The 10,182-nt window shown below is 35.6% G+C and overlaps 1 protein-coding gene across 1 annotated transcript; it reads right to left on the bottom strand.

The window, feature by feature from the left end:
- Positions 1-790: 790 nt before the first annotated feature.
- LOC123658881 (piggyBac transposable element-derived protein 4-like) lies at positions 791-2,768 on the bottom strand. Its single transcript, XM_045594172.1, has 2 exons — positions 2,660-2,768; positions 791-2,571 (listed from the first exon to the last, which is right to left on the bottom strand). The coding sequence occupies exons 1-2, from the start codon at positions 2,766-2,768 to the stop codon at positions 791-793; spliced, it is 1,890 nt and encodes a 629-aa protein (XP_045450128.1).
- Between the last annotated feature and the right edge of the window lie 7,414 nt (positions 2,769-10,182).

Raw genomic sequence — 10,182 nt, 5'->3', positions numbered from 1 at the left:
GAAAGCCAAAAAATACTTTAAGCGCTTTAAGCGGTCAAATTAATTATTCAGTTCTCAGACCAGCTCAAGTGTGACCCAATTTAAACGTCCTGCGGACTTGATCCTTGTTTGTGACGCGACCCTCTCAGCTCAACGCATTAATGTCATACATGCACCTCACCGCTATAATAAAGGCATTCGTATTAAAGAGTAGTTGAAGTTTGTCTTGAGGTTCAAAGCTCTTATGGATATTAATGACCAATAAAATTGGTATTCATACTATATATATATATATATATATATATTATTTCTGGTAATAATAATTTCGATTAAAATTTTTGAAATAATTGAGGATTTGATGATGTTTTAGTTTGGGTATCAATTTTATTATTACCTACTGGCATTGTGTTTTTGATAATCTAATACCTATTGATATTGAAAACTGCATTATAATAGTTGGGCTTAATCTTATACAATTGGAACAAAATAAAGTTTTTACACGCACCGTCGCTTCACCAAGATACCCTACGAGATTAATTTAGTAACACTTTAACAGCCGACCGTTATAAAGGCGGCTTTCCCTGGTACGCCGGCGTTTTTTGCCGATATTCTATGACTCATAAAATAAAAACTATCTGTGATATGTCTATTATTCTTTTTTTATATGTACTATTGTTCTTTATATTTTTAGGGATGAAATAAAAAACATTTGTAATAAAAAATAATATTTATGAAAAAAAATTAAGAAAAGAGGTCTAAAATCGAAAAAAAAAAAAACTCCAACATAAACAATCTTACATACTTGAGCTAATTATGTAACGTAATTTTTTTTTGTGTGGAATATTTTGAAGCAGGGATAGTAGCACAGGGGAACATTGCAGTCTGGGCAGTAATAAATGGTCTCTTTGCGCCCCCTTTTTCCGGTTTCTTTTTTTAAAATGTCGGCACACACTTTGCAAACTCGTGCGACTTTATCTTTCTTTTCCGAGCTTGGAATCCTCTCCATGAAGTGCCTGCCGACGAGCCTCGTGCTAGTCCCGACAGCATGTGGACCACGGGAGGGTCCTGCTTCAGCATCTGATGCAGTTTCCACCAGCTGTTCACCACAGTCCATCAGAAACTGCGAGAATCGCAGGCGGCGTCGTTGTTCTCTGGATTTATTGTATAAAATGTAAGCGTTTACCAGAGAACGCGCTACTAAATTGAAAAACATTTTTTTCCACCATTTCATACTTTTTCTATTTAACGAATAATAGGACACATATTGGTCATTGAGATCTACGCCAATTTTATAATGGTTATAGTCGAGGATGCAGTCTGGTTTCACCTTTTTGGTTACGCCCACACCTTTGACTTTTGCATCCACCTCTGTCCAGGTAGCTCCATGTTTCGTCGTGAGTATAAGTACATCACGCTTATCTCTCCATTTACAGGCAGTTAGATTTCCGCGGTGACAAAAAGCCATTTCATCTTTTTCCAAAGATTGTTGTCGCCAATCCTGTGGCAGACCACGACGATTTGCCATCACTGTGCCGACAGTGCGAGTTTTCTTCAGCCAAAGTAAGTCTGCAATTGTCGGACTCGTAAAAAAACGATCCATATAAATGGTGTGCCATTTACCAAAATATGGTTCACTCAATTCCGTGATAATAGTCTCGACAGATTTCGAGTCGCCGACATAGGGAACCATGCGTAGTATGTAGCCCGTTTCCGCGTCACAAAGCATGTACACTTTCATACCGTATTTATCGGGCTTATCTTTATTGTAAACTCTGAAGTGCACTCGACCCCTAAATCCACAAGTGCCCTCATCGATCGTCAAGTTTTCGTTGGGATAAAAACTGTTCTCACACAGAAAACACAGTTCATTGAAATACGGTCGGAGTTTGAAAAAAGCATCGTATTCGGGATCATTACGTGGTTTATAATTTGAGTTGTCGTTCAAATGAAGACAGCTGTAAATAGCTCTGAATCGGTTCCTATTCATGTGCTTTCTGGCAAATGAAGTTTCTATTATTTCACGAGTTGACCAGTAAGAATCGAAACTTTCTTTTTGAACGAGTGTCATATGAATCACTATGGAAAAAAAAGTTTTTAGTTCCTGTTTCGTGACAGGTTTCCATATATAAAGCATAGTGCCAGGTTTCAGGATACCTTGTCGCGTTTGTTTAGCCTTCATTTGAGCTGCATAACGATTTGTTTCAGTCTTGAGCAAGTTCCAAAAAGAATCAGGAAAAAAAATTGAGAAACAATCGAACAGTGACGAATTTTCATCAATCGGAGCTAATACGCGAGATATTTCTTGAAATACTGGATTTTCTGGCGGCTGCTCCGCTGCTTGGTATGACCATCCATTACCTTCATCCATTTCCCTGATAGAAGTTGTTGCATGTCTGCCGCCGCGACAGCGGGTGGTCGAGCGCGCTCCTGACCGAACGCGTCCGCCGCGCGATCTCGTTCTGCCACGAAGTGTAGGTCTCGAGCGACCCCGGCTCCGTCCCTGGTCTGGTTCAGATACGTTTTCTGACATGTCAGCATCATCATTTACTTCATCTTGGACCGATACCACCTCTTGTAAGTCTTGAATTACCTCTGGAGAGAGAAAACACTAATAAAAATCTATACGTCGCAAAAAGGGTATATTTGAATAAAAATACAATAATAAAATACAATAATTTACCTTCAATTTGAATTTCCGGGTCTTCCTCAATGTCTGAGTCAACATCATTTACCAAAGCATCAAGAATTTCTTTAGAATCGAGCCGGTAACTGCGCCGAGCGGAAGCCATTTCGCGCCAAAATGCAAGGACGTACTCTCACGTTAGTGGCGTGGGCGCACTGGCGACGCGCCGTGAAAGATCGCTTGTCCTGTCTCCACCCCGCACCTCCCGTCGGTGAATCATACATGTGTGCGTAGATAAAGAGTCATTCTACACCGGGGTTACACGCCATTCACGCACCGGGCACGTGGTATTTAAACAGACGATAGGAAAGTCAAAGCCGTACGGAGTACGTGATCGGCGTACCGAGTTGATCGACACTGCCCGTACACAGTACGTGATCGGCTGTTAAAGTGGTAATAACTGTAGCATATATGTTAGATGAGATCATTATGTTATGCAAGCTGAAAAGGAAAGAGCCTATAAAGAAGTAGACAGGTAAGGGTGAATAGAACAGTAGAGTTATTTAAGCTATCTGCCTGTTTTAGGAATAAATATTGAAATAGAAATGGTAAAGAAATAGTTATTATATAGTCTGTATATGAAAATTAATAATATTTTTCTTAATAGATGTTAAAATTGTCAGTCAGTCAGTTCAGTCGCTATCAGTCGGCTTCAGTAGTTCCAAGGTGGTAGTGGAACTGTATTATCCCTTAGTCGCCTCTTACGACACCCACAGGATGAGAGGTGTTGGCTAAATTCTAGACTGCCGTAGCCACACGGCAGAATTAAGAGTTAAAATTGTAGGCTCTTGAAAACCTAGTTTTATTTACACTAACTTACTAGATAGATCTCATTACTCTTTGTAAATATTCCAGTCTAGTTTACTAGATCATGCTATTTCTGACAATAATCCTAATTATGAGGCCTATATTATTTATTATCGTATACGATACTACAAAATAATAATAATAATAATAAAGGTAATTAGAAAAACATAATTCGCTTAAAATTAACTACAATGTATGGTTTAGGATCCCGTGGCGTGTTGTTTCAACATCATAAATTGCCGAAACCGAAATAACTAAGTGGGGAAGTACGCAGAAACTCTGTAAGATAAAAATAAATATTTATGAAAAATTTAACGAAATTGAATATTATGTCTATTAAATCGTCTTAGTCCAATAAACAGTTTTTGTTTTTAATCACACGATATGATTATTTGAACTGAGATTAATTACAACGAGTACTGTTCAAATTTTTAAATAATATATTATATCTATTGAACACTTCTTCTTTAATTAACATCTCAAGTATTAAGTTCTCGTTAGATGCTAGTTTGTTTTTGATACATATTTCTCTTTCTCTTCTTGTGTTTCTTGTTGTAGATCCATTTAATAAAAAAAGTGTATTGTCAGATTGGTATTAGATGTTTTTACATCTATTTTGCAAATAAATTTCTTACCTTCTCTCTAGTAGATCAAATCTAAGCATCGTTGATAATTCGTGTCTCTATATGTACGGGCGATGTTTATAAAAATAAAAATGATATTCCGCTCTCGTTACTATCGCTGTATGCTCTGATGCGTGATTACCCACATGGGTATTTCTTTTTTCATTTGCTTTTTCAATATAACTCCTATTTTCATCAGAATTTTTATGCTCGCAATCATGTAAACCTAGCAATTTTCACTTTTTATTCTTTTCAATCGTGCTGTGTGGCTACGGCACTAAAGAATTTAGCCACCCCCTCTCTTCCCGTGGGTGTCGTAAGAGGCGACTAAGGGTTAACAAGGTTCCACAACCACCTTGGAACTTAAGAAGCCGACCGATGGCGGGATAACCATCCAACTGCTGGCTTTGAAATACACAGGCCGAAGGCGGGCAGCAGCGTCTTCGGTGCGACAAAGCCAGTACTGCGGTCACCAACCCGCCTGCCCAGCGTGGTGACTATGGGCAAAACACATGAGTTCACGTTATTTTTGGCGTAAACTTGTGGAGGCCTATGTCCAGCAGTGGACTGTATAGGCTGTAATGATAATGATGATTCTTTTCAATCTCTTTCCACCAATTTAGGTTACGTGGGATCGAAATTTACCTATCTGAGCGTATTCTCTTGTACCTTAAAAAATATTTTCAATGGTATACCGGTTTTGTGTTTAAATATTTATTTTTCGGATGAATAAATTTTACAGAATGTATCGATCGTAATCGTCTAGAAAGTTCTAGTTGTTAATTTCAAAATAAACGTTCACAAATCACCAGTATTTTGCAGCAGTTTCAAATTAAACTACAAATTGCATCGTCTGAAAACAAATTACAGTACTTGCAAAACCGAGCTCGGATATACATCTATCTAAGTTTCCCCATCCAACTCCCGCGTCCGTTCTAAGTTATTCGGATTCTGAGTTGATCTCTCCTTTGGTTAAGTTCACAGCGTCGCCGGTTTCGGTTATAACTGAGTTCAAACTGTCTGAAGCTCGTGATATAGCTTCATTAACTACTCACATATCTACGCTAATATAGTAAGGGAGAAATATCTGTTTATATGTCTTTTTTTGGTAAACTTTCAATTGTGCTAAATTTTATTCCCTTAGAAGATATCTTATTTAGAAGTTACACAGATATAACAGCGTTCTCTATTTCACTTATCACAATAATGATATTTATGCGACATATTGGCATTTTCTTACTTATTATACATTTATTGTTTTTAGTAATTAAAATTTTACATAAAACCATATTAAAACTTCCTTAAAGCCATTGCTCATTTTTTTGAAACATCAGTCACAAACTCCATTAAAACACCGTCACCGTCCCTGCATATATATTATTTTACCGCCAGCGAGACGACTTCAACAAGTGCATCAACGTCAAAATTTTTATTTTATTTTCAACAGCGTCTGCATTCTATTACAGCATTTTTATTATCACTGAAAATGCAACTTTGTAATTTATTTTTGAATCTAATATATTAGTATCACAAAATAGCTGATACAACTGTGTTTATCTCTATTTTTTTGAATATAATACTTTTTAACGCTGTTCCATCATTTTATTGGTATACAATGAGTTTATAACTTAGATGTGTGTTCCTTCTTCACCATTACCACTACATTTGTTTAACATTAGTTTATTTTCAACTTAATTTCCTACTCGAAATATGTTGCAGCTCGACTGGGGTAGTAGCTCAACCTTACAGAAGATCACAACTAAAAAGCACTGTTTTCAAGTAGTGTTGTGTTCCTGTTGGTGAGAAAGGTGACCAGAGCTCTTGGGGGAACTGAGTATGGGGTCGGAAACGCACTTGCGATGTTTCTGGTATTGCAGACGTCTATAAGCTATGATAATCGCTTACCATCATGTGAGCCGTACGCTTGTTTGCCGAACTAGTTCCATGAAAAAAATACTATTATAGAATTCTATTTTAATAGTGTATGACGCTATTCATCTTTAATTATGTTTTTGATTCAGGATCATAGATTTTTATTTAGGATTCGATATTTATTTTTAGAATAAATTATGTCATGTTGCATTTGAAATTTTGTTAAGAATATTTGATTACTTAAACTATCTAAGCTGGCATAGTAACGTACTGCTTAGAATTATAGATGTTATACATTGAGTTAGATAATTATAATTAATCTATGTAAATATATATATATATATATATTTATATATTTAATTTTGATATGCTTTTAATAATTGTTATTTTAATTTACAGGTAAGACGGCTTCAGAGTATAATCACATGAAAGGTAACAGAAACTCTTTGATATACAAAAGGTAAAACTTTGTTGCAATGAATTCTAAATACAAAAAAAAAAAAAAAAAAATCGAAATCGAATATGAAAATCACTCAAATATTATTCAAGGGTTGGTCAAAGCAACGGCTGTGTTGCGACAGCGTTAGCGGACTCGATCACCGCTCATGAAAAAACGCATGAGGCGTACAGACAGATGTTTAATATTGTCGCATTTGTATGTTTATGAAATAGAAACAAAATTTTATAGTACCTAAAGCCATTAAGTATGAAGAAATCAAGTTATGTTTTTTTATTTGTGAACATTCATTTTTTTTGTTTTGTAACCTTTAAAAACACTTTTTTATAATACTTTCATAAACCCCGAAGAGGGAGCCGTCCGCTCGAACTGATATATAATGAACATTTTCAGCGGTACTTTAATATAATTATTTTAGAAACCTACACTCCTGTAACGATGTGCCTATAAAATATTCAGCGGACGTAATTTAAAAGCATCCGGGTCACTTATACTCCACTGTCATCTCGCACCATGTATGCCAAACGTATTCCGTAATGGCACATATTTATGGTTTTTCATTGCGTAATTATACATATTGTCATGAATTTTATGGAAATATTTTTATGATATCGATATGAAATTGATATCTACCATTACGAACATCTATTATCTTACGATCGGTACGTAAATATGAATGAATGAAAAAATGAACTGAATTCACGACAAAAAGTAAATGCGAATAATTCAGTTAGATGTCAATTCATTGTTTTGTCAATTTGCCGAGTAAATATAGGTTGTTGACTCGGTTTAATACAATAGAACGTATTGTAATGTGGGTATCATTGTAATTTCAATAAATATCAACACTCATTTTAAATGAAATGATCGTTAATGGGCCCGTTGAAAATATAATAAATGATCGCTGTATTCATCGCTCGAAGTGCGCGGAGTTATTACAATTACGATGATGACCCGTCGTTTAACTAGAGATAATGTTATCAGTTATTAATTACTTGGAAACGCTGCCAGCACTCGGTGATATCGCTAGGGTTGTCGCGCTTAATATTTTACACAGCTCATTGTTGTATAACACATAGACCCAGTGTGCAATTCGCTTTGATTAAATGGTTGTGGGTTCCTTAAAAGTAACCGATCAGACGGTTCCTTCAAATGGGTAAGTAATTGTATTTAAACGAATTTTGTTTCTGATCTGAGTATGTGTCTTCTTGACTGTGACGGAGCGAGTGCGTAAAGACCCAGTTGTGTTCATAAACATCTGATAGCGTAATCGTTACTTTTAGTAAAGAAATTAACCACAAACTCTAAAGGTAAGGTGTTGCAGTGAAACATTTAAAGGTTGAGAAACAATATTTACCTAATTAAGGTTAATATTCAGGTAACAGTTTTCAGGTTTAGCTTAATTTTGTAGGTTTTTGAAACCGTACGTTTTGCATCAAAAACCTAAGGAAATAAGTATAAATGAAATTGTGAAAATGATTTATTTATGTAAAACTAGCTGACCCGGCGAACTTCGTATCGCCTAACAGTCGATTCTTTAATTTTATTATTTTTTTTTTTTTAGAATTTTTCTCTCCGTAAGAACCATCCTCGTACTTAAGGAATATTTTAAAAAAAGAATTAGCGAAATCGGTCCAACCGTTCTCGAGTTTTGCGCTTAGCAACACATTCAGCGACTCATTTTTATATTATAGATAATAATAATGTATTGCTAACAAAACAAATATATACATATATATGATATAGAATCTATGAACTTTTTCTTTAAAGGGGCAGTCCGTTTATTGTTTAAAATATCTAATAGTATAAGTTTTCGAATAATATACAATCCAATACTATAATAGCCGCTCGCTATTATTATTCTCGTATCAAGAGTAAATGCTACGCCATTGACAATGCGTTGGCACAGCGGTCAAAGCACTGGCTTTTGCGCTGATGATCGCGAGTTCGATCGCGCTCAAGACAGACATTTGTGTTGGCCATATAGATATTTGTCGTGGTCTAGGCGTTTGTGCTTGTGTATTATGTGTATTATATTGGGTACATAAAGTGTTAAAATTATAGTTTTCAAATTGAGAAATACCAGTAAATCAAGTTTTTAAGCAATTTTTTATTATTATATAAGAACACAATATATAAAGTTAAGGAATTAACAGTTCAGTGAGCATCCTTAGCTAATATTTTTAATAATATTATGTTCCAAGACTATCTTGATTGAACCATAATCTGTCGGCATTCTCAGTTTCATTAAAATTAGTTCAAGGTTCTTTAGTTGTATACATTGGTATAAGAGATTCAGAATTACTTATGCGTAAATAATGTAAAACTATACTAATATTATAAAAGCTAAAGAGATTGTTGTATTGAACGAGCTAATTTCAGAAACAAACGATTCGAATGGAAAATTCTTTTAGTCAGTCAGTGGTTAGTCAGTTCAGCTTATTGCAGTTCACTGCAGGACATAGGCCTCCCTAAGTTCGCGCCACATATCCTAGGTTTTCTTAATCGTCATCCAGCCTACACCAGCAATCTTACGTAGATCGTTGGTCCATCGGGCCGGAGCACGTCCCACACTGCGTTTGCTAAGACGCCGCTCCACTCCAGAACACGTCTGCACCAATGGCCATCGGTCCTGCGACACAGGTGACCAGCCCACTGCCACTTGAACTTGCTAATTCTGTGGGCTATGTCGGTTACTTTCGTTCTCTTGAGGATAGTCTCATTTCTAATCCTATCTTTAAGAGAAAAACTAAGCATAGCCCGTTACATTGTACGTTGAGCGACTTTAAGCTTGTGGACCAGTCCCTTCGTCAGTGTCCATGTCTCGTCTTCGTATGTTAACACAGCAGGACGCATTGCGCGAAGACTTTTGTTTTCAAGAATAGCGAAATCCTCGAAGTGAAGACTTGACGAAGCCTGCCGAACGCCTGTCGCCCAGCTCAACCAAATCCTCCTATCAGTCTCCTTCTTGAAGTTGTTGCGGCCCATTTAGATGCTATGGCATAGGTAAACATAAACAATAACAACCCTGCACAACTTCGAGATGGGTACCATCGATCTATACCGGTCTCGATATTACTTGGTTGTTAAACATAACTTTCGTGTATGAAGCTTAATATATCGAGAAAGACTTAGGCTTTATAACATTAAGCTACGATAAATAGGCGTATAATATCATTGAAATATGTAATGAAAGCAACGCCGGCCGGTAGCATTATAATGATACAAACTGCTTTCTCTTACGTGCGGACGAAACTACGGGTGGCAACTAGTGAATAATAAGTGTTTTTACTGTTTGATTTGTTAGACACATTTTTAGTGTCTTTACTTTATAGGTTCTTGTATAAGTTGAATATTATTGTACCAATCGTAAAGTAAAGAAAATATTATTATTATTATTATATAAATATTATTGTATTTTATGTACTAAATGTATGTGTGTGTTAAGCAATAGTTGAACTTTTGACACTTGAAAACACTATCGATGTTTTAACTTGAAAAAATATACGTAGTCATGCTTGTTTATGTATTATACTAGTAAATGTGTGATACTATAACTCATACCTTGTAAAAAGGGGATTTACAATTTTATGTTAATAAATATGCGTGGGAATCCTTCATTTAATTTTTTTTATGTTTAAACTTAAACTTAAATTTGTCGTATGTGTTTTATGTATATCTCAACCAAATATATCTGAAGTAAAAACTTCTGTAAAATTTAACAATTTCGGTGCAGTTGTTTGTTACTTAGTTTTATTGCA

Source organism: Melitaea cinxia, chromosome 13 (genome assembly GCF_905220565.1).
Source record: "Melitaea cinxia chromosome 13, ilMelCinx1.1, whole genome shotgun sequence".
Classification (NCBI taxonomy): Eukaryota; Metazoa; Arthropoda; class Insecta; order Lepidoptera; family Nymphalidae; genus Melitaea; species Melitaea cinxia.
This window is presented reverse-complemented; position numbering and strand designations above follow the sequence as displayed.